Here is a 24186-nt window from a genome sequence, read left to right on the forward strand (position 1 = left end):
CTCATAAAGGGAGTTCACTGTACCCTGTACTGCCTTCACTTATTTCTTTTTTTTATTTTTTAAAAATATTTTATTTATTGGGACGTCTGGGTGGCTCAGTTGGTTAAGCAGCTGCCTTCAGCTCAGGTCATGATCCCAGCGTCCTGGGATCGAGTCCCACATCGGGCTCCTTGCTCCGCAGGGAGCCTGCTTCTCCCTCTGACTCTGCCTTCCACTCTGTCTGCCTATGCTCGCTCTTGCTCGCTCTCTCTCTGACAAATAAATAAATAAAATCTTTTAAAAATATATATTTTATTTATTTATTTGACACACAGAGAGAGATCACAAATAGACAGAGAGGCAGGCAGAGGGAGAGGGGGAAACAAGCTCCCTGCTGAGCAGAGAGCCTGAGGCAGGGCTGGGTCGCAGGACCCTGAGATCACCACCTGAGCCAAAGGCAGAGGCTTAACCCACTGAGCCGCACAGGTGCCCCCACTTCTTTCTTTTAAAAAGAAATCTTGACTATGTGTCCATGTTAGCACACATAGATATAACTCTTAAACTTACATTCACTTACATTTATAGTTCTCTGTCTTCTGCTTATTCCTGCGTTCACAGATCAAGGATGGGTATTTTCAGATACCTGAGACAATGGGTTTGTGTTGGAAAACAACGCCCTTAATCTGATTTTGCCACTAGGCTCTAGGTTCTCAATCTGGCCTAGAGGGGTTTCAGAGATTTTGAGAAAGGTTTAAGGTCTTATCTTTTGCTAAAAGTGTTTATTCAGAGCCATTTTTTTTTGAAAGATTTTATTTATTTACTTGACAGAGATCACAAGTAGGCAGAGAGAAAGGAAGGGAAGCAGGCTCCCCACTCAGCAGAGAGCCTGATGCAGGGCTCGATTCCAGGACCCTGGGATCATGACCTGAGCTGAAGGCAGAGGCTTTAACCCACTGAGCCACCCAAGCGCCCCCAGAGCCATTTTTATAATTAACTTGCTTTTTTCTGTCAAAGTTACATGTTCTAGAACTGGAAGCGTAGAGTCAAGGTAGCTGCTCTAAACCTTTGTTATCCCTCTATCTGGGGGAAACTGGATGGAGGAGAGCTTGTCATTACTTTCAGAGCTAAAACTGGGAGGGGCGTGTCACATTATCGCCGCTCCCACCCCCATGGGCCAGAATTTAGTCAAAGAGTCGTATTAGATTCTTTGGGAGTCATACTCCCTTGCCTGGGAGTTACACCACTAAAAGGAAGAGAGAATTTTCCATATAGAGAATCATTTAATCCTCTTCTCAGTCTTTGAGGTCTCAGTGAGAGAGCACCGTCTGTGGGAGTTAATAAAGATATAAATAATTTATTTAATAATAATAAAGCTATGACGACACTTTACTGTATTGCAAAACACTACCCACAGAAAGCGCGCTAAGCCTAAGTGGGCGGTCCGATGACTTTTCACAAAGTGAGAGCACGTAGCAATATCGCTGATCAAGAAATTGAACACTGTCAATACCTCAGACAGCCCGGCTGAGAGCGTCAAAACCCTGTGGAGGAGGAGCCAAGGGCGGTTGAAGGTGAGTTACCCGAAAAACGGGGTGTGGCTAGGCGAAAAGGGGGGCCTGGCGTAGTTTAGAGCCCAGTTCTGGAGGCCGGGAAGGGGCGGAGCCTGGTGGTGTTACGCATATGGGGCGGGGCTTACGAGCCGGCGTCCCGGCTAGAGCGAAGGGGCGTGGCCAGATCGGACGGTGAGGCGAAGTTAAACGAAGGCGGGACTTCGAGGCCAGACCGGGCGGGGCTTAGCGATCTCAAAGACGGTCTGGGTTGCGAGGGAGGGATCACGCAAAAAGGCTCGCCAGGCGTAGCGAGGGGAGGAGGCTTTGGGAGGTTCTCTGCACGCACCGGGCCGGGTCTCGTGCCGTCGTTGCGGGAGCTACGGTGAGGGGGCGGGGCTTTGCGCCTTCTGGGCGGGCGCTGCGGCTAGGGGCGGGGCTTCGCGCCGTCTGGGCGGGCGCTACGGCGAGGGGCGGGCACAGCGTGCGCGCTCCAAAATGGCGGCGGCCGGTGCGGCCGGTCCGGTGGCGAACGTCTTCCCGTTCCGCGATGCCCGCGCCGCGCCAGACCCTGTGCTGGAGGCCGGCCCGGGTGCTCTCGGCCCACTGCCGGTGCCACTTGTGCTGGACAACGGGTCGTTCCAGGCCCGCGCCGGCTGGGCATGCCCCGGACCGGACCCGGGCCCCGAGCCGCGCCTGCAGTTCCGCTCCGTGTGCGCCCGCGGGCGGGGCGGGGCTCGGGGCGGGGCGGGCCCGCAGGTGGGCAACGCGCTGGGCAGCCTGGAGCCGCTGCGCTGGATGCTGCGCTCACCCTTCGACCGCAACGTACCGGTCAACCTGGAGCTGCAGGAGCTGCTGCTGGACTACAGCTTCCAGCATCTGGGTGTCTCCTCACAGGTGAAGCGGTGGGGGGATGTGGGTTGGGCTTGAGGGGAGGGGTGAGGTCGCAGCTCCCCGCACTCCACTTTGGGAGAGGACGTCGTCACTATGGTAGTTCTCATTGTCATTTAGTCATTCAGCCAGCCAGTCGAATAAATCTTAAGCGCCCAACGTGTGTAAGCTCTGGGCTAGGCTCTTGGGAGTACAGCAGTGAACAATAAACAATGCTCCTTCTCTCTTGCCGCGTACATTTGGGTGCTCGTTTGTTGTCAGATTCATTTATTAACTAAACTGTATTGAGCACCTTCTCTGTGCCAGGCACTTTTATTTTTTTTTTATTTTTTTTATTTTTCTTTTTTTATTTTATTTTTGTATTTTTGCCAGGCACTTTTCTAGACTACATCCGTGAGTGTAACAAAATTTCCTGTGCTGTAGATCTAGAAAGGAAAGACATTCTAGTATGAAAAGGCAGACTAATAAGCAGTAGAATTTAGTAGTAGATTCTTAGGCATGGTAGAAGAGGAGAGGATTGCATTTTTTCAGATGGTCAGGGTAGAGCAGGACTCAGGGAGAGGTTCCAGCAAGGATTGAAAGAGGTGTTTGAGGGAGTAAGCCATGTGAATGTGAGTGAATAGTATTCCAGAGGGAACAGCCAGTGAAAAGGCCCTGAGGCAGGAGTGTGCCTTAATCCTAAGAGAAGCCCGAATGAGGGGAGAGTAGTAATTGGAGGAGGAAGTCAGAGAGGTGATGGAGCAAATCCCATTTGGCTTTTAATTTTGTGAAAGAGGAACGATTAGCAAAGGAAGGACATGACTTCTGTTCCAAAAGGATCACTATAGCTGCTATGAATATTGGACTGGCATGGGTTATAGGGTAGAACCAGAAGACCAGTAAGGTGGCTGTTGTAATAACCCAAGTGAGAGGTGGTAGTGACTTAGGTGAAGGAGACCGGGGAGGGGGATCTGGTAGAAGCAAATAGATTCTGGAGGTAAAGTGAAGATGGAGCCAACATGATTTGCTGACAGTTTGGATGGGGCTTGACTTAATAACCTTAAATTGACCCTACTTTCATATTTCCTAAAACAGCTTCCAGTAAAGATGAGATGAGTGTTTTATAGTTGTTTCTGGTCAGGTTTTTGATTGGAGACCAAAAGTAAATTCAGTCTTTACAGTAGGACTTTGGTTTCTTTTATGCTTTAAAAAGAGTATTCTTTTGTTACTTTGTTCTCCCTTTTCTTTCAAAGTAGGGCTGTGTTGATCATCCCATAGTTTTGACAGAAGCTGTGTGCAACCCACTGTATTCTCGACAAATGATGTCTGAGCTTCTTTTTGAGTGCTATGGGATTCCTAAGGTTGCGTATGGAATCGACAGCCTCTTCAGCTTCTACCACAATAAGCCAAAGAACTTGATGTCCAGTGGACTCATCATTTCCTCTGGATACCAGTGTACACATATTTTGCCCATCTTAGAAGGGAGGTAAGTAACACTGACAGCATTTGAGTGCTGTTTTGAGAAGCATTCAGGAAACATTTATTGGGTGCCTGCTTGAAAGCTGAAATGGAAAGAACAGGTATTGAACTGTGAACTGGCCTCTGGACTTGGTTCAGTTGAGTCAATTCACCTTCCATCCTTTGTGACCTCCTGGAGGGAGTTGCAGTAGATGGTCTTTGAGGTCCAAATCCATAATTCTAGAATTTTTCCTATTTTGGATTATGGCCAAAATAGCTAACATAGAGTGGGTGCTCCATAAAATGTTTTGAATAAATTATTTGAATAATTTAGGGGCACCTGAGTGGCTCAGTTGGTTAAGCGTCTGCCGTCGGCTCAGGTCATGATCTCAGGGTCCTGGGATCGAGCCCTGCACCGGGCTCCCTGCTCAACAAGGAGTCTCTTCTTCCTCTGCATCTCCCACTCACTCATGCTCACTCTCTCAAATAAATAACTCTTTAAAAAAAAATTATTTGAATAATTTAAATAATCTTTGTGTTCTGGAGTCACTTTTTTATTAAGAGGTTATTTTTTTGTTTAAAGCACTTTAATCATGATTGTTTAGACCTTTTTTTTCAGATACAGTGCCTGGCACATAATAGAGGTACTTATTAAGTATTTCCAAGATGGATAAAAGGTTAGAGTAGTTTCTGTCATTTTTTTTTTTTAAGGTTTTATTTATTTATTTGACAGAGATCACAAGTAGGCAGAGAGGCAGGCAGAGAGAGAGGAGGAAGCAGGCTCCCTGCTGAGCAGAGATTCCAGGACCCTGGGATCATGACCTGAGCCAAAAGCAGAGAGGTTCAACCCACTGGGACACCCAGGTGCACCAATTTCTGTCATTTTTAAACCTTTTTTTTTTTTTTAGATTTTATTTATTTGACAAAGAGAGAGCAGGGGGAAGGGGAGAGAGAGAATCAGGCTCCCCACTGAGCAGGGAGTCTGATGCAGAGTTCAGTCCCAGGATCCTGGGATTGTGACCCCGGCTGAGGGCAGACGCTTAACTGACTGAGCCATCCAGGTGCCTCTAAACATGTTTTCATTTAATAGTTGGACTTTTATTATCTGAGAAGAGACTTGGCCAGTATTGTACTCTCCTGAGATAATTTCTTATTGCATAAAGAGGGCATGTAAGTAGGGAGTGGAGCCTTGGTTTTGGAATCCAGTGCCTGGGTTTGCAACCCTATTGAGGATGAGGTTATTTGCCCTCTTCACTTAGCTTCTTAACATGTAAAATGGGGGAAGAACTGATTTTTCGGGGCTACCCTGAGCATGAAATGAGATAATGTTGGTGATGGCATTTTGTGAGGCATGAAAGAGTCTGAATGTTTAAGTTAAAATAATTGTTGAATTCATTGAGACTGAAGGTGGTCATTTCTCTTAAAGTTTCTACAGAAATTTATGAAGATAATACTTTTTTTTTTTTTAAGATTTTATTTATTTATTTGACACTGAGAGAGATCACAAGTAGGCAGAGAGGCAGGCGGGGGGGCGGGGGGGGAAGCAGGCTTCCCGCTGAGCAGAGAGCCCAATGTGGGACTACATCCTGGGACCCCGAGACCATGACCTGAGCCGAAGGCAGTGGCTTAACCCACTGAGCCAGCCAGGCGCCTGATAATACTTCTTTTATACATTACTGAATACTCCTGGTATATGGAATTTTATATTTTATGTAAACAGAATATGTGGAAATTAAAAATAACATTGTTAGTTTTATAGCATATCGAGAGAAAAGTATTTTACCTGAAAGCTAAGAAATGAGCACAGTGGAGCCTAGCCTGTTCTGTACTGGCATCTGCTGGTAAGCTGTGGTATCACAGCAGCATGTCCGGGCAGCAAGATCCTCGTGCTCCGCTCCTCTCAATTTCTCACACTGAGAAGAATGTCATCATTCTGGTTCTCTTCCCCTTCACATCATGTGAAAGGAACCTGGTCCTTTTAGGAGATCACAGTAAACCAGTGTGTGCTTGCTTACTTAATGTGGATACATCAGTAGAGGCGGACTATCTAGGGGAGGGGTTCTCCAACTCCAGCCTGTGCTACGTTTACCTGGGAAGCTCGTTAAAATGTGTATTCCCAGGACTACCCCAAAGGAAATGAGTCCTGAGAATTTGGCATGTTTAACATTTCCCCCAGCTAATTCTACAAGGACCACAGGAGAAACGCCTGACAGGTGACATAAGAGTCTGAATTCGGAGTACACAATCTTCCCATTGAACCTTGTTTCCTTCTGAGACTCTTTCCGAAAGTTAGGTGCCAGTGTGTCTGTGTGTGGACTAGGATTTCCTGCATTGTCTAAGAGGACCCTTTTATTGTCCCTTCATCTGTAGAGTTTTCTATTCCCTCAGTGGGTCTTTTTCTTCTTTGTTCATCTGGATTGTTATCCTTCCCCCGAACTCCCCACAAAATGTTTCCTGTTCTTTCTTCCACGTTGCCACAATGTCAGTGCTGTTTTCCATTCCTTGATTGTAGGTTAGATGCTAAAAACTGCAAACGCATCAATCTGGGAGGAAGCCAAGCAGCTGGCTACCTCCAGCGCCTCCTGCAGCTGAAGTATCCTGGGCACCTGGCAGCCATCACTCTGAGCCGCATGGAGGAGATCCTGCACGAGCACAGCTACGTTGCTGAAGATTATGTGGAAGGTAACGAAGAGGGCATTTGCCTGTGACTTGTAGATACTGTACATGGAGAGTGTTGCTTAAATTGTTCCCATGGTGACTCTTCTGCCTTATAGTATCCCCTCTTTTCGGATTTGCTTAAACTATTCAGTAAACTGATAACTATGTATGTGGGTTCTTTTTCAAAAGGGCTTTGGCTATTTAAAAAAAAAAAATTTTTTTTTTTTAAGATTTTATTTATTTATTTGACAGACAGAGATCACAAGCAGGCAGAGAGGCAGGCAGAGAGAGAGGAGGAAGCAGGCTCCCCCCTGAGCAGAGAGCCTGATGCAGGGTGAGATCATGACCTGAGCTGAAGGCAGAGGCTTTAACCCACTGAGCCATTTTACTTCCTTTGCCTTTCCATATAGATGTTAGGATTAGCTTGTTCATATCTACAAAAATGTTCTATCGGGATTTTGATTGAAAGTATATTAAACCTGTGGATTAGATTGGATATGAAGCAACATTTTAATTAAAAATCCAAAAACAATATAAGTCAGGATCTAATATTAAATCTAGACTGGGGAGAAGTGACATTTTGTACTATATGGAATCTTCTAATCCATGAATGTAGTAGGTCTTTCCATTTACTTAGGTCTTTATTGATTTCTTTCTTCAGCATTTTGTAGTTTTTGACATATTAATCCTGTACATGTTCTGTTCAATTTATGCCTCCGCCTTTCTTTGCTTGTTTCATTTCAGTTTCCACTCGCTCATTGTTCATGTATAGAAATGCAGTTAATTTTTATGTTGTGACCTTATATCCTTTGCCCTTGCTAAATTTATTTTAGTTTTTTGTAGATTCCTTGGGAATTTTTTTTTTAAGGTTTTATTTATTTATTTGACAGAAATCACAAGTAGGCGGAGAGGCAGGCAGAGAGAGAGAGAGAGAGAGAGAGCAGGAAGCAGGCTCCCCGCTGAGCAGAGAGCCCGATGCGGGGCTCAATCCCAGAACTCTGGGATCATGACCTGAGCCGAAGGCAGAGGCTTTAACCCGCTGAGCCACCCAGGCGCCCCTCCTTGGGAATTTTTTATAGACGTATCATCTGTGAATTGGGACAGTTTTATTTCTGCCTTCCCAATCTGTTTGCTTTTTTTTTTTTTTCTCCTTTTTTCTTGCCTTATTTTACTGGCTGGGACTTGCAGTACAGTGTTGAATAGAGTGGTGATAGTGGGCATCCTTGTCTTGTGCCCAGAGCCTGTTTTTGAGGCGGTGGAGGACATAGTCTTTCACTATTAAGTATATGATGTTAATGAGAAGTTTTTTTGCAGATGTCCTTTATCAAGCTGTGGAAATTCCCTTCTGTTCCTAGTTTTACTAAGTATTTTTATCATGAATGGATTTAGAATTTTGTGAAATGCATTTTCTACACCAATTGATAGGATCCTATGGTGTTTCTGCTTTGGACTATTCATAGAGAAGATTATAATGGTTGATTTTGGGTGTTGAACTAGCCTTGATTGGGTGGGTGATAGACCCCAGTTGCTCAGATATATTATTCTTTTTATATGTTGCTTTATTTGAGTTGGTAATATTTTATGGGGTTTTATGTCTATAGTTTTCTTATCTGATCTTTGTCTGATCTTTGTATCATGGTGATGCTGGTCTTGTTAAATTAGCTGAAAAGTGTTCCCTCTTCTTCTTTTTAAAAATTTTTTAATTGATTTTGGTGGGGAAAAGGCAGCAGGAGAGAGAATCTTAAGGAGGCTTCATGCTCAAGCTCTCGAGCCTGACACGACCCTGAGATCATGATATGAGTCAAAACCAAGAGTTAAATGCTTAACTGACTGTGCCACCCAGGCATTTCCCCCACGCCGCCACTTTTTCTATTTTCTGAAGAAGATTGTGTAGGTAATTGATTTTTTTTTCCTGTAAATGTTTGATAGAATTCTCTAGTGGAACTATTTGAGCCTGAGGATTTCTTTTTCTGAAGACTTAACTATGGATTCAGTTTAATAGATATAGGACTATTTAGGTAATCTCAATAGGACTATTTAGGTAATCTCATTGATGTCTTTTTATTATTTCCTTCTACTTGCTTTAGGTTTAGTTTGCTCTCTTCTAGATTCTTAAGATAGAAGTTCAGATTATCATGAGATCATTCTTCCTTGTAATATAAACATTTAATGCTGCAAATTTCTCCTTCAGCATTGCTTTTTCTACATTCGATAGATTTTGATATGTTTTCATTTTTATTGAATTCACTTCTTTTCTAATTTCCCTCAAGATTTCTTTTTATGAACCATTGATTATTTAGAAATGTGTTGTTTTATTGGGGCTACATCAAAATAAAAATCTGCACAGTGAAGGAAACAGTCAACAAAACTAGATGACAACCTGTGGAATGGGAGAAAGTATTTGTAAATGACACATTCAATGAAGGGTTAGTATCCAAAATATATAAAGAACTTACACAAATCAACACCCAAAAAACAAATAATCTGATTAAAAATGGGCAGAAGGCATGAGGAAGCATTTCTCCAAAGAAGACATACAGATGGTCAAGAGACACGTGAAAAGATGCATCACCATCTTTTCACCATCACCATCAAGGAAATGCAGATCAGAACCACAAGGAGGGGCACCTGGGTGGCTCAGTGGGTTGAACCTCTGCCTTCAGCTCAGGTCATGATCTCAGGGTCTTGCGATCAAGCCCCACATTGGGCTCTGCTCAGTGGGGAGCCTGCTTCCCCCCCTCTTTGCTTATATGTGATCTGTCTCTCTTTGTTAAATAAATCAATAAAATATTAAAAAAAACAAACCACAAGGAGATACCATCTCATGTCTCTCAGAATGGCTAAAATAAAAAACACAGGAAACAAGTGTTGGCTAGGATATGGAGAAAAAGGAATCACGACCTAAGCCGAAGGCAGATGCATTTAAAAGGAATGCATACTGGTACAGCCACCCTGCAAAACAGCATGGAGGTTCCTCAGAAAGTGAATAGAACCACCAGTGATTCAGGAATCACACTACTAGGTATTTATCTCAAGAACACAAAAACACTAATTCAAAGGGATATGTGTTCCCTATGTTTTTAGCAGCCTTATTTACAATAGCCAAATTATAGAAGCAGCCCAAGTGTCCACTGATAGATGAATGGATAAAGACGATGTGTGTGTGTGTGTGTGTGTGTGTGTACACACACACATAGATACACACACAATAGAATATTATCAGCCATAAAAATGAATGAAATCATGTCATCTGCAATGACATGCATTGAGCTAGAGTATTATGCTAAGTGAAATAAGAGAAAGATAAATCATGTTATTTCATTCATATGTAGAATTTAAGAAACAAAACTAAATGAACAAAGGGAAAAAAAAAAGGAGGCAAACCAAGAAACAGACTCTTAATTATCAAGAACAAATGGATAGTTACCAGAGGGCAGGAAGGTGGAGGCATGGGTGAAATAGGTGATGGGGATTAAGGAGCACGCTTGCATGAGCACTGGATGTTGTATAGAACTGTCGAATCACTATATTGTACACCTGAAACTAATGCTATTATGTTAACTATACTGGAATTAAAATAAAAAATTTAATTTAAAAAAAATCACCTTCAAGTTTTAAGGGTTAAATCCAACTTGATATTTTAATAAATAGTTGATGTGGAAAGCTAAAAGGCAAAATAAGTAAGGTGTTTTATTTTTTAAAGATTCCATGCATTTATTTGAGAGAGACAGCAAGTTCAGACAAACGGGGGATGCAGAAGGAGAGGGAGAAACAGACTCCCAGCTGAGCAGGCGGTCCCATGTAGGACTTGATCCCAGTACCTAGGGATCATGAATCACGACCTAAGCCAAAGGCAGATGCCCAACCGACTGAGCCACCCAGCTGCCCTTAGAAAGGTGTTGTTTTTTAGCCAAGTATTTGGAGATACTTGTGTTGTATTTCTGTGACTTATTTCTATTTTAATTTCATTATGTCGTATCAGTGGAACTTGTGAAGGTTTATTTTATGACTGTGGCGTGGTCTCCTTTGGCAAATGTTCCATTTATCCTTGAAAAGAACATGGACTCTGCTGTTGAGTGGAATATTCTGTGATGTTTAGGTTCACTGGTTGATGGTGATGGTCAGTTCTTCTGACCACCAGCTCTCAGTTAAGAGTTTTGAAATCTCAAGGAGTAATTGTAAATTTTTTATTTCTTCTTTCATATCTGTCAGTTTTTGCTTTTAAGTGTCTAAAACACTTTTGTTAGGTAATTTAATATTTAGAATTCTTAGGTTATCTTGATGAGTTGACCTTTTATCATTATACAGTATCATTATATAGTATCATTATACAGTATCCCTTTTTATCCTTTGTACTTTTCTTGGCTTTGATGTCTACTTGGATATTAATACAGCCACTTCATCTTTATTTTGCTGAGTGCTTGCATGGAATGGCCTTTCCATCTTTTTAATCTACTTATATCATTATATTCAGAATGAGTTTCTTAATAGTTGGGTTTTTTTTTTTTAACCCATCGTATCAGATTTTATCTTTTAACTAGTCTGGTAAGGCCATTTAAAATTAATTATTCATATGTTGGATTTAGTTCTTTTGGGGTTATTTGAATATTTAAAAATTTTGTTTTGGTATTGGTATTTTAATTTACCTATTGTGTTTTTACTGTATCTCTCTGTGTAATTTTTTAGTGGTTGCCCTGAGATGTTTATCATTATTATTATTATTATTTTATTTGACAGAGGAAATCACAAGTACGCAGAAGTAGGCAGAGAGGCAGGAAGAGAGAGAGGAAGAAGCAGGCTCCCTGCTGAGCAGAGAGCCTGATGAGGGGCTCCATCCCAGGACCCTGGGATCATGACCTGAGCTGAAGGCAGAGACTTAACCCACTGAGCCACCCAGGCACTGCTGCCCTGAGATTATAATCAGTAGACTTTTCGTACTGACTTTATTTTTATTTATTTATTTATTTATTTTAAAAGATTATTTATTTATTTATCTAATGGAGAACGAGATCACAAGTAGGCAGAGAGCTAGGCAGAGAGAGGGGGGAAGCAGGCTCCTTGCTGAGCAGAGAGCCCAATGTGGGGCTTGATCCCAGGACCCTGAGATCATGACCTGAGCTGAAGACAGAAGCTTAACCCACTGAGCCACCCAGGGGCCCTTCTCACTGTTTTTAGAATCTCTTGTTTATTACTTCGAGTGGCATGTGGCAGTGTTAGCACCCCAGAGGCTCCTTTCTCCTTTATGCTGGGTTGTCTTATGTATCACATGTACAAATGTTGGAAACCCAACAGCCATTTTAATGGTTTTTCACTTTGAATTGTCAAACATATTTTAAGGAACTGAAGAGGAGGTTAGTCGATCACATTGAACGCGATTTTCATCTTTTCTATTGCTAATATCTTTCCTGATGTTCTGAGTTTCCTTCTGCTATCGTGGCTGTTGGGCGAACTTTACGTCCCAGTTCTTTGAGAACAGATCTGTGGGCATTATGTCCAGGTGGCACAGCTGCATTTTGTCGACGGGGTGCAGTCAGAGATTGGGTGGCTCGGGCTTTCTCCACCTTACCTGCGTCTGGAACCCTGGTATTGACTTTCTAATTTCTGTGCTAATAGTGTTTCCATTCCGTAACTTCCAAAATTATTTCTTTGAAGAACTGCAGAAATGGCGGTGCCCTGATTATTATGAAAACAACGTCCACAAGATGCAGCTCCCGTTTTCCAACAAGCTCCTCGGCAGCACTCTGAGCTCGGAGGAGAAGCAGGAAAGGCGGCAGCAGCAGCTGCGGCGTTTGCAGGAGCTCAACGCCCGCCGGCGGGAGGAGAAGCTGCAGCTGGACCAGGAGCGGCTGGACAGACTGCTTTACGTGCAGGTACGTGCGTGTCCCGGCAGGGGGCTCCAGTCCTTGCATGAGGCAGTCCCAGAAAGGTGTCTTCCTAGATCTTCTTCCTCCACCAGGAAATGCGGTGACTCTCTGATTCCCCCTTGGGGTCCAGAAGGAGCTGAGGGTGCTCAGTGTGGAGCTCCTCCGCACAGGGGACCCAGACCGTGCACTGAGCAGCAGGTGTCTCTGAGAGAGTTGTGGCCTTTGGCTTCACTGATTTACTTTGGCCTTATCATCTCCTTTGTTTTATAACTTTTTAATTGAAGTGTAGCACACATGCTATAAAGTACACCGATCTCAAGTGTGTAGCTCAGTGGATTTTCACAACATGGAACACCCCGTGTGTCTGCCATCCAGAGCACTCCCAGCATACCAGAAACCTCCCATGTGTCCCCTCTTAGCCAGTAACTTTCCCATGTCTCCCCTCAAAAGGTAATGACTGACACCTGTCACCGTAGATTAGTTTTGCCTACTCAGGTGGTGCTGAGGCTGCTATAGTGCAGCCTAGAGACAGCTGGGGAGGAGGGCAGCATGTGAATTTGGGGTGGGAGGTGAGATTTTGTGGAGGGGAAGGCTAGGGGAGTTCTGGGAGCCGCCTCCTGCTGTAGTGTTTCCGTGTGGCTTCCAAGCCACTTCTCTTTCCTTACCGTTGATGATTGCCCTGTCGTCTTTGAAGATGAATTGCGACTGCTCGGGTTTCAGGAACTTCTAGAGGATGGCCAGATGGATCAGTTTCACAAAGCTCTGGTGGAACTGAACATGGACTCCCCAGAAGAGCTGCAGTCCTACATCCAGAAGCTTAGCTCGGCGGTGGAGCAGGCGAAGCAGAAGATCCTCCAGTCAGAAGTCACCCTCGAGGTGGATGTGGTGGACAGCAAGCCAGAGGTGCCAAGGGGCTTTGGGAGGAGGGTCCCACAGGGTCATTTAGCCTGAGGGTGGGAGGGGTGCCTGGAGAAGGCTGACATCAGAGACGTGACCACACTTGGGAAGGCAGCGCAGTGAGTGCCGTCCATGCGCACGTGGACAGGGAGGAGATGGCACCGACTTCATCCTGACCCGAGGGCTTTTATCCTGTAGACCTCTGGCCCCCCTTGGGATGGGGAACTGTGCATGTAAAGTAGAAAGAACAGTCCCACACCTGCGATGTGCTGCCATCTTGAATCTGAACATTCTCGAGACTTCGATGGTTATTTGGGGTCAGTCACACACTCCCTTCTACTTTTTCCTGATATTTTCTTAAATATATTGTGGTTGATTTTTCGCTTACTTCTTTTCCATCTTGATGTCCCCTAAGGACAAGGATCATGCTTTGTGATAGTTGATGGATTTTTTTACAGCAACTAGGAGACGAGCTTAATATAATATCTGTGCGTTGATTTAAGATCAGCCTTTTAGGACTAAAAGTAACTGTTGGATAAGCTGTTTGGTGTTCTCTGTCTTTCCTTCTCACTTCCCTGCCAGTGGCCTGTTAATAAGTGCGGATGTGGAGTAAAGGCAGGTGGCAGGGCCGTGTTAGGGCCCCAGACGATGCACTCCTTCACACTGGGCTCTGCATACCCATACTCACGAGTTGGGTCGCCTGGCTTTAGAACTGAAAGTGTTAACAAGCGTGTGCGTGGTTCCTGAATCTGTCCGCTCTGGAGTTCTGAGATGAAGGACTTGTTCATTGTCTTGTGACACTTCTGGGCTGGGATTAACCAGTTTGGCTAGGTGGCTTGTTGTTTTTCAATTGACTTTCTTTAAATTCTAAAACCTGTACTTTTAGAAAGAGGCAGTCCCATGGAAAAACCCAGTTTGGTGCTGGGCGTGGCGCGGCTGCTTGCCGCTGACTTCAGAAGAGCCCTAGGCTCAGCAGGAGGTGTGTTCTTGCCCCGGGCTCGCAGCTGGAGCCTCACTCACACCCTTGGCACTGTCATCGTCCATCTCCAGCTCTCCCGCTGCTGAGACTCCCGGAGGCCAGCAGCCGGCAGGGCATACATGTCAGAGCAGACCCGAGTCAGGCTTCCTGGATGGCTGACGTGGGGGCGAGGGACCTTGACTGCTTTCTTACTCTTGTGTGCCACCCCAGGTCAGCCTCACAGAGCTCGTGTGCCTGGCCTCGCTCGCCTCTCCCAGTTTCCCGCTTGTGCTTCGGCTCTCAGCTGTTTTCTGGGATCCAGACCCATGTTGCCTTTATTGTCTATTCATCCGTGTTCAGTTCTCGTTGTGCTTAACACACTGGGCGGACATTAGCATCTTTATGCCAGATATGTGCCGCTAAGCCACGGGCAGGCGAGGGATTTCAGATTTAAAAAGAAAAGCCCAAAGGACTGTAAAATGTGATTTCCGAGCAGCTGAGGAGCTAGTTTTCCCTTTGTTCGCTTTTCTGCATTTGTTACAGGCTGTGATTTAGCTACTCCTTCATACATATAGCAGGTAATTATTAAATCCCTGCTTCATTCTGTGCTCTAGGAATGTATTCTCTCTGGGCTTGGGGAGGTTTGGAAATGTTGGACTTTCAGTATTTTTTCTATATACAGTGAATTGGATGAGTTGATCTGTCCCCAAAGCGTTGAGGGTCAGTCAGCATTGACTGAGGGTGATTGTTATTGATCAGGGTTACAGTAATTTTCGTGGGATAAATGTGACCACAACACTAGCCGGCTAGTTCTGCCTTTCCAAAAGTATTTATAGTGTTTTCCAGCAGTGTAGTTCATTTAGAATGGAGAGAATTGATTTATGTGGATCAAAGTTCATATTGAAATGCCGTCCAAGTGGTAATGGCTAAATTGGATTAAAACGGCAAAATTTTTATCTTACAGTGTTTTCAAAAATCCATTTTTCCCCCCACAGACTAGGCCGTTCCAGTCCTTGCTATTCTGTAAGTATTGTGGTGAGGATGTTGTAAAGGAATAGGCTTTGTCAGCATTCCTAAGGAATGGACTAGAGGATGTTGGCCTTCCGTCACTGTAAGCATAGCAGTGGCCAGCGGGGGTGGGGTGGGGGCACAGTTTTAGAGCACCATCGCTTGTTGGAGAACACAATGAGCCTAACGTAGAAAGTTCTCTTGCTTGATTAGCCAAGATCAGAGCTGGCCTCTGCTTGTTCTTTTTTTTTGTTGTTGTTGTTGTTGTTGTTTTAAGATTTTATTTATTTATTTGACAGAACGAGCAAGGGAGTGGTAGAGGGAGAAGTAGGAGAAGCAGACTCCCCACTAGGCAGGGAGCCCAATATGGAGCTCGATCCCAAGACCCTGGGATCATGACCTGAGCCGGAGGCAGATGCTTAACCGCCTGAGCCCCGCAGGCGCCCTGGCCTCTGCTTGTTCTTAGGCCACTCAGTCAAGATTGTTCCAGGGAACCATGCTGCATCTTCTCTGATGTGCTTTGGCAAACTAACATTCTGTTCAGTTCCAAAAGAATGCCCGTTTGTTTTCCTGAACGCCACACAGTGCATGTGGAGACTCTGGCAAACCGTAGAGGGAGAGAAGCCAGCTGGTAGAGGACTCTCTTCTCTATAGGATCGCTATAGCCCATTGTCGGCTTTGAAGGTCTTAGCTTCATTTCTCTGAATCCTACGAATTAGGATAAGTAAAATATCTTTCTGTCTTTTTTTTTTTTTTTTAAGATTTTATTCATTTGACAGATAGAGATCACAAGTAGGCGGAGAGGCAGGCAGAGAGAGAGGAGTAAGCAGGCTCCCTGCTGAGCAGAGAGCCCAATGCAGGGCTCGATCCCAGAACCCTGAGATCATGACCTGAGCCGAAGGCAGAGGCTTTAACCCACTGAGCCACCCAGGCGCCCCTCTTTTTGTCATTTTTAGTGGCGTTTAGAAGTTATGTTTAAGGGGGCATGCTTCTGAGTACAGCTAGGTGAAGGTGCGTGATGCTGGTTTTGCTGTAGCTGAAGAAGCCTGTTGAAACTCAAGCATTTTACAGTCCTGTGTTCCAGGGAAATTGGAGGGTGTGTCCCAGGGCTCAGCACTCAGTGGTAGGCGTGGTATGCTAGGGACTAGCATGCCATTAAGGTACATTTCCTGCGCTCCTTGGTACTTAACAAAATAAGGCTATCGAATTCTACATAGCTGCTAATGAAGCTTGTCTGGTGGGATGGTAGATGTGTGTGGGAATTTAGGTGAAGTTTTGAGAAAGGATTGGGATATGTGAGTTGGGCCCTGAAGGGTGATATGATTTCAGTAGATAGCAAGCAAGCAGGGACGGACATTATGGATGGAGATGTTTAGATGCAAAGCGTGCAGGGATTGCCGTATGTTGGGTGTGCGGTACGGGGGGTGGGACAGGGCAGGGAGGCAGGGCCAGCCTACGGAGGTCTTTGTCAGTCCGCCTGGCTATTGGCCTACAGACAGCACCTTCAAAGGCTCTCTGGCAAGGAAAGAGTCCAAGGAGACGTGAAATTAGGAAAAGAGCTGGTGGCAGTTAGGATGATGGGTTTAGGGAGGGGTGAGGCTGGGCGTGGTAAGGCGGGGTAGAGATGTGTGGCAGCAATCTGGGGGAGAGCTGATGGAGGGGGTGGGAGAGGAGCCAGGGGGATGGGGTGGAGGAGACGCTTCAGAGGGGGCAGCCAAGGATTTGGGTGCCACTTAAGGGCAGTGGTGACAGGAGTGGCAGTGGCTGTTAATAGAACGTGTGACATGTGCCAGACCCTGAGCTGAGCATTTCTGCAAGCGTCACCTCGATGAGTTTTCACAGTTCTGTAAGTATGATGTTTCCATTGGGCAGATAAGGAAACTGAGGTTTAGGAGAGTGAAAAAATTTGCCCTGGGTTGCACAGCTAGAGGTAGTGCTGAGGATCAGACCCAAGTGACCCAATTACAGGTTCACTGTGGTCCCGCTGAGGTCCCACGGAGGTGCTCCTGAAAGGCCGAGGCTGGAGGAGTGCCTTTGGTTTGAGCACCTTATCTTCAAAGTCTCTGTGGGACTTCAGGTGGAATTTACCAGGACCCAGCTATGGAAGGAGCTACAATCACATGGGGAGTGAGAAAAGAAAGATGATTGGGGAGGCTGGTGCTTAGGGGTCCAGGGGCCAAGGGAGAGGAGAGATGAGAAAGCAGCAGGGTTGATGGAGTGTTCTAAGAGCAGGGGTGGCAGGCTTAGCCTCGGATGGGCGATGGCACAGGAACATGGAAGGACAGGAGGATAGGTAAAGAGGTGGGATGCAGGAGAGATAGAAGCACCTGAGACGAGCTGCTGAGAACTGTCAGTGGTGACCAGAAGGGGGCTGAGAAGTGCTGGGAGGGGTTGCGGTCACCTGCTCTAGGGCATTCACAGGGGAGCAGAAGAGGACCACAGGCCCGCCAGCGGCAGCTGGGACTTTCTCCACTCTTGCTCATGCCCATGAGAAGCCTAGTTCACTTACCCATTGCCATGTGGAAAAGAACCCCAAACTTAGCATAAAACAATGGTCTTTCTATTGGTGCTCATGAATTTGACGGGTCAGGAATTCAGACAGAGCGTGGCAGGGATCTCTGCTCTGTGCTGCCCGGGGCCTCAGCTGGCAAGACTTGGACATCTGAGGACTGGGAGCCCTGGAGGGCTTTTCACTTTGCTGGCTCCTGGGCTGGGATGACTCAAAGGCCAGGCCTAGTGAGATGGTGGACCTGAGCACCCACATGTGGCCTGTCCATGTGCCATGGGCTTCTCAGCATGGCAACTGGTTTCCAGGAGAGGGCTCCCAAGGGAGAGGAGCCAGAGAGCCAATGTTTCAAGAGGTCAAGGTGAAGGGAGCTGTGTGGCCTTGTATGACCTCATGTTGGAAGTCTCATGGCACTGCATGTACGGGTACTCTATCGGCTGGAGTTTCACAGGTCTCTGCTAAGATTCAAGGGAGGAATTAAACCCTACCTCTTTCAGGGGGAGTGCCAAAGTCCCCTTGAGAAAGAGCACGTTGGATGGAAGATATCATTGTGACTGTTTTTGAAAAATACAGTCTACCCCAGAGCAGAAGTAGAAAGAGCATTGGGTGGTGCCCTTTAGGATTTGAGAGTGGCTGTTGGAGCCGCAGAGTGGGTAGAGTAGAGGTGGAGGGTGGCAGTTGTGATTGGGCTTCTGGGTGGGTAGAGGAAGGTTATGTGCACAAGGGAGGTCAGAGAGGTCAGAGCACTGGAGGTTGGGATGAGGATGAGTAAGATGAGGGTTTGGGGAGTAGAGCAGAAGGTAGGCGAGAACCCCGTAGAGCCCAAGGCTTACCTTTACTCGTTACTATTTGGGGGAAGGACCCACAAGTTTTGCCTATAGTTATTTTAAATACACAGGTGACATTCTTATGCTACCAGCCTGATATTATAAAAATTACTTAAGGGACCAAGATGAATGCCTGGTTAGAAGAAAAGTTCGGTTCTCACCCCACCACTGCCCTAGGGGTGCGCCCTACTCACAGAGGAGGAAGTGGGCTCACACTGTGCCACTGTGACCCTCTGGTTGCCATTCAGCACTGGACTGATGTGACCCTAAAGCCTCGCCTCTTTCTGTAACACCGCACCGCTCCTGGTTGCTTGTTGTCCTAGAGGACAAGCCACCAAATGAGACCGAGTTTTTATAATCTGTTTCTGATCCTCTCTTGGAACCCTGGAGTTCAGTGCCAAGCCAGAACAGGCACATGCTCTTCGAAGGGTGGGGCTTCTTTCTGGGAGATGAGAATCTTCCAGATTAGAGACCACAGACCTCCTGGGAGGCACTCCTTCCCAAGTGCTCTGCGGCCCCTGCCAGGGCAGAGAAGCCTGTCATTTCTCTCAGTTGGCCTTGTTGCCTCTTGCACATCTTCTGTTCTCTTCTTGTTCACCCTGACCTCGGGTAGCTCTTCCATCCCCGCAGAGCCCAGTTGTCTTGCTGCACTCAGACTCAGAGATGTATAGAATTCGGCTTGAGACAGTGCAAAGACTTCAGAGCTAGGCCATCTGTCTTGTTCTGAGTTTCTACCACTTACTAGTGTGACATGATCTTGGGCAAGTCTCAATCCCCTGATGAGCCCATTTCCTCTCATGAAGTACAGAAGTCATCTGTGCAGGGAGGAACGTGAAGTAGCGTGTTGCCTGCTCCTGAATTAGATTCGGTATTCAGATGGCTCTCGCCTCTTTCTTTGAGAGCAGGGTCCATGGATTCTTGCCTCCCAACCCACCTCCTTTTGTCCTTAAATTACCTGTGCCCCAAACAGCCCCTCTCTTCCTGCTCTCTAGTCTCAGATGAAGGAGTGTTCCTCGTCATTTCCAGGGTTTACTCTCTCCTTAAATACAGTAGAATCCTCTTTATTGAACAGAATTTAGGATACATTGTCCCCCATTCTTTTTTTTTTTTAAGAATTTTATATTTATTTATATGACAGGGAGAGAGAGCGAGAGAGGGAACACAAGCAGGGGGAGTGGGAGAGGGAGAAGCCGGCTTCCCCACTGAGCAGGGAGGCTGATGTGGGGCCCAGTCCCAGGACCCCGGGATCATGACCTGAGCCAAAGGCAGATGCTTAACTACTAAGCCACCCAGGCACCCACAATTTCCCCCATTCTATAAGCCATATATGCGTATGACTGTTGTGGTGTGTGTGTGCTGGAGGAGTGTTGAAGGGCATTGCCGAGTTTAAGAATGAGTTTGAAGGCCATCTGGGTAGCTCAGTCGGTTGATCTCAGGATCCTGAGATTGAACCCTGTTGGGCTCCACAATGAATGTGGAGCTTGCCCGGGATTCTTTCTGTCTTCCTCTCCCTCTGCCTCTCCCCACTCATGTGCACTCTCTTTCTCTAAAAATAAAAACAAAAAAAAACTTTTAAAAAAGGGAGGTTGAGTGCTAATTTACATTGGCAATATATTATGTTCTAGAGAATTGTATTTAAGTGCTCTGAATTATATGGGTAATTTATATATGTCACAGACTCCAAGGATAAGGCCAGACTCAGAGGATACATACTCTACGCAGGGACCTCCCCTCGGGCATGCCAGGTGGATAGTCCTGAGTCAGCTTGGGTCCTCCCAAGACACTGTCTCCTAAGACAGTCCTTTCTGCGACAGCTGTCACTGCTAGAGCGTTCTTGCATAGAATTTCTTCCTGTAACTTCTCCCCCTTGAGTCCAGAAGGTAGAACTCTGCCTTTCACATGGCAGAACGATAGATGGCTAGCGGTATCACCTAGAACCACACCACCCCCTGCCCAAATTCTTTCATCCAGGTCAAAATTACAGTATACCCTAAGCCCTCTACTGGAAGTGATGTCAGCATGTGTAGGCTCCACCCAGGTTGGCTGTGGCTGAAGAGGAAAGCACCACAGTCCCAAAGCCCTCTGCCACCTCAGCAGCTCTCAGTCATGTCTCCCCCACGGTGGACTGGCCGATAAGGGACTACTTATTAAAGCCCATCAGTGTTGGCACTTGAATCGATTAAACGTTAAGAGATTTATTTGATTTTGCTGGTGGCTGGGCCACTCTGTAGGATTCCAGCTCTTGCTCTGTCTCCCCCAGAGTTGGCATGTGTGGTCTTACACCTAACACAGGCAGCAGGTGGCTGTTGCCCCCTGCCCCCCGCCCTGGGCCCACCAGAGGGCTCCAGGGAGAAGGTGGGAGTTGAGGTTTACGTGCCAAGGGGGACCGGAGCAAAAAGCCCTTGTCGGGCTTTTTAGGCTTTTAATCCTTGTGTTCACATGTCTTTTTCTTCTTTTTAATAGTTCAGAAAATTTTTTATAGTTTTTATATAAACTTCTAGGACATGGATTGAAGCACCAGTTCTTATTCATGACTGTAAGCTGTTAGAGTGAAGGCCTCCTGAAGTTACAGGTGCTGTTTTGTTCTGCTTCTTCTGTTCTTAGACCCCTGACCTGGAGCAACTTGAACCGTCTCTGGAAGATGTGGAAAGCATCAATGATTTTGAACCCTTGTTTTCAGAGGAAACCCCAGAAGTGGAGAAGCCAGTGACCACTGTCCAGGTCAGGCCCCTGGAGCCCACACCAAGCTTCTGCTTTGAAACTGTTGGCATAGATGACCAGTCTCTGGCCTAGTCTGCTTCTTCAGGAATACTTTTGCAAAAAAAAAAAAAAAAAATTCCAGCTGTATTTTCTAGAAAGGTGGGGGGCTAGGGTACTAATACTAAAACATCTGAAGTCAGGGCTTTTTCTATTGATGGAGTGGGGTTCCAGAACTAAAATTGTGAACCTGTGGGGAACAGTCCACCTTGGTAGACATATTTAGGCAAGTAATTGAGGACTTTAGACCTGAAACCTAGCTTTACTGGTTTCATTTAAATTTAAACATGGTAATTGTGCTTAATCCTCCTTTGGGCCTGTGTTTCTGTCACGGCAAATGGCAGCCAGACAGACTGTGCTGAGTCTGGGGCTCACTTGGGAGAGTGCTTTCCCAGCTGTGCGGGGCCCAGGCTGCTGAGCTGGGTGCTGGCGGGAGGCTTGGTCTGGCCGCGCTGGGCCTTCCCGCTGCTGCTCTTCCCCAGCTGTCTTACCCTGCAACACGGGGACCATTTCCTGATGCAAAGTTGAAGGTATCTGTAATACAGAGGTGGGAGAAAGGCAGGAAATGGGATTCTCCTATCAGGAGAGTTGGGGAGAGGTTATTCTAGAAGGAATGAAGGACAGAATCTCTGTTGGCACAAGAAATACAGTTTGAGGGAACTGGCAACTGGAATGTTTGTCACTGTGGCCTAAAAATATCTTCTAAACCTTGGGTTTTTAAAGCCCGTGTTTAACTTGGCAGCCTACCATCAGCTGTTTGTCGGGACAGAAAGAATTCGAGCTCCAGAAATTATCTTCCAGCCGTCCCTCATAGGGGAGGAGCAGGCTGGGATAGCGGAGACCCTTCAGTACATCCTGGACAGGTGAGGCTGAGCCTTCTGTTCCTTTGGATTTTCCAGAACCGTTTCCTCAGATTTTGCAATGAATGGTAGATGAAATGGTCGGTTATTTGAAAATCTGCCCCACACCCTCCTTTTCATTGACTTGCTGCTATCTTTAGCTCTCCCCAACCCTGGCACATCACGGAGGCTCTGTAATTTTCTTTTCTTTTTTAAAATATTTTATTTATTTGAGAGAGAGAGAGCACACGCATGTGCACCCAGGCTGGGGGCGGGGGAGGGTAGAGGGAGAAGCAGACTCCCTAGTGAGCAAGGAGCCCGATGCGGGACTTGGTCCGAGGACTCCAGGATCATGACCTGAGCCAAAGGCAGACGTTTAACTGACTGAGCCACCTAGGCGCACTGTAATTTTTTTCTAAAAATGTAAATGCTCAGTTGATTTGAGGTTCTTTAAGAAATGCTTTGATGTTTAAGCAGCACAACAAGATATGCATGGTGGCTTTCATATAAACCTTGACATTATTGAAGTCTGGTGATATTTAAATATCCTAAAAGTGTGCAGAGCTTATAAAAGTTTCTTTTCTCCTTGCAGACATTTTATTTAAGAGTTTGCACTTCCATAAACTGCTCCTCCCCCATCCCATTTATACAGGCCTTTTCCTGTGGTGGGAGTTTTCGTAATTCAAGCTGGACAAGTGGGGAGCATGATTTGTAGTGCTCTGGCTGCTCTCGGTTGAAACAGGATGAAAACTGGCACCTAGCATGGAAGAAAAGCTATTGCGGCCAGTATTTGAGTGGCTTTAAGCTTTGTTTTAATGGGAAAGTGCTCAAACATGTATAAGATAAAGCTGTTATTTAAGAAAAAAAAGGAAAAGAAAAGCACACAGCTGGAAAAGTGGGCCGGCAAAAGGGAGGCAGGACTTTTTGGGGTGATGGAAATGTTCTGTTTCTCGATTGTGGTGCTGGACCTCATCAAAATGTTTGGAAATCAGTTCTCCATAAAGTCAGTTTTTTTTTTTTTTTTTCCCCAAAGTGTGCTAAGAGATACAAGACTTCTAATCCTGCTAAGGAAATGAATCCTATGAAGTTATAAGTGAAAAATGGAAGGTTGGTTTTTTTTTTTTTTTTTTAAGATTAGTTTATTTATTTTAGAGGAAGAGAGAGGAAGAAAGAATCTCAAGCAGGCTCCATGCCTAGTATGGAGCCCAACATGGGGCTCGGTCTCATGACCCTGAGGTCATGACCTGAGTTGGAATCAAGAGTTGGATGCTTGGCTGATTAAGCCACCCAGGTACCCCTGGAAATGTTTTTTTAAAGACACTCTGTGCAGATGTTTTCTCTTTTGTGCCAAAACCTTAGGTTGGTTGATTTCTTTTTATTTCATATTTTATTTATTTATTTGAGAGAGAGACAGTGAGAGAGAGCATGAGTGAGGAGAAGGTCAGAAGGAGAAGCAGACTCCCCGTGGAGCTGGGAGCCTGGTGCAGGACTCCAGGATCATGACCTGAGCTGAAGGCAGTCGCTTAACCAACTGAGCCACCCAGGCGCCCAAAAAACCTTAGGTGTCTACATCGGCATTCTCCTCTGATCCTATGTTTGTAGGACTATGCCAAAAGGAATCTTTTCTGTCCTAGGTACTCAAAGGACATTCAGGACCTGCTTGTTCAGAACGTTTTCCTCACTGGTGGAAACATGATGTACCCTGGGATGAAAGGTAGAATCGAGAAGGAGCTATTGGAGATGAGGCCCTTCCAGTCTGCTTTTAAGGTACTGCTTGTTCACATAACCAGCTGTTGTGTAAAGAGCATTAAGTATTTGTTTTCTGACTATAGAAGTCATAAATACAGCATAGAGGAGGGCAATTACTTTCTGTTCCAACATCCAGAAATAGCCACTGTAAACATTTCTGGGGCTTTTCTTCTGGTCTTTGATACATGTTGAATTTTTAAAGCAGAATAGGAATCATGTTTTATGTATTTCTCTGTTTGGTTTTTTTTAACTGATAAAAGACACAAATC

At 45.7% G+C, this 24186-nt stretch overlaps 1 protein-coding gene across 3 annotated transcripts in view; it reads left to right on the top strand.

Moving 5' to 3' along the window:
- The first annotated feature begins 1975 nt into the window (after positions 1 to 1975).
- Positions 1976 to 24186, top strand: part of ACTR5 (actin related protein 5) — a 37653-nt gene continuing 15442 nt past the window's right edge. Inside the window, exons 1-8 of one of the 3 annotated variants that reach the window (XM_045084193.1) lie at positions 1976 to 2423; positions 3653 to 3882; positions 6367 to 6536; positions 12165 to 12382; positions 13097 to 13279; positions 21177 to 21293; positions 22053 to 22192; positions 23803 to 23935. In XM_045084193.1, the coding sequence (XP_044940128.1) occupies positions 2025 to 2423; positions 3653 to 3882; positions 6367 to 6536; positions 12165 to 12382; positions 13097 to 13279; positions 21177 to 21293; positions 22053 to 22192; positions 23803 to 23935 (1590 nt within the window). In that variant the 5' untranslated portion in view covers positions 1976 to 2024. The remainder of the gene's footprint in view (positions 2424 to 3652; positions 3883 to 6366; positions 6537 to 12164; positions 12383 to 13096; positions 13280 to 21176; positions 21294 to 22052; positions 22193 to 23802; positions 23936 to 24186) is intronic. The other 2 variants (XM_045084195.1, XM_004746438.3) reach the window with 2 other exon arrangements.

This window comes from Mustela putorius, unplaced genomic scaffold (assembly GCF_011764305.1).
Source record: "Mustela putorius furo isolate JIRA1106 unplaced genomic scaffold, ASM1176430v1.1 tig00000743_pilon_pilon_pilon, whole genome shotgun sequence".
Classification (NCBI taxonomy): Eukaryota; Metazoa; Chordata; class Mammalia; order Carnivora; family Mustelidae; genus Mustela; species Mustela putorius.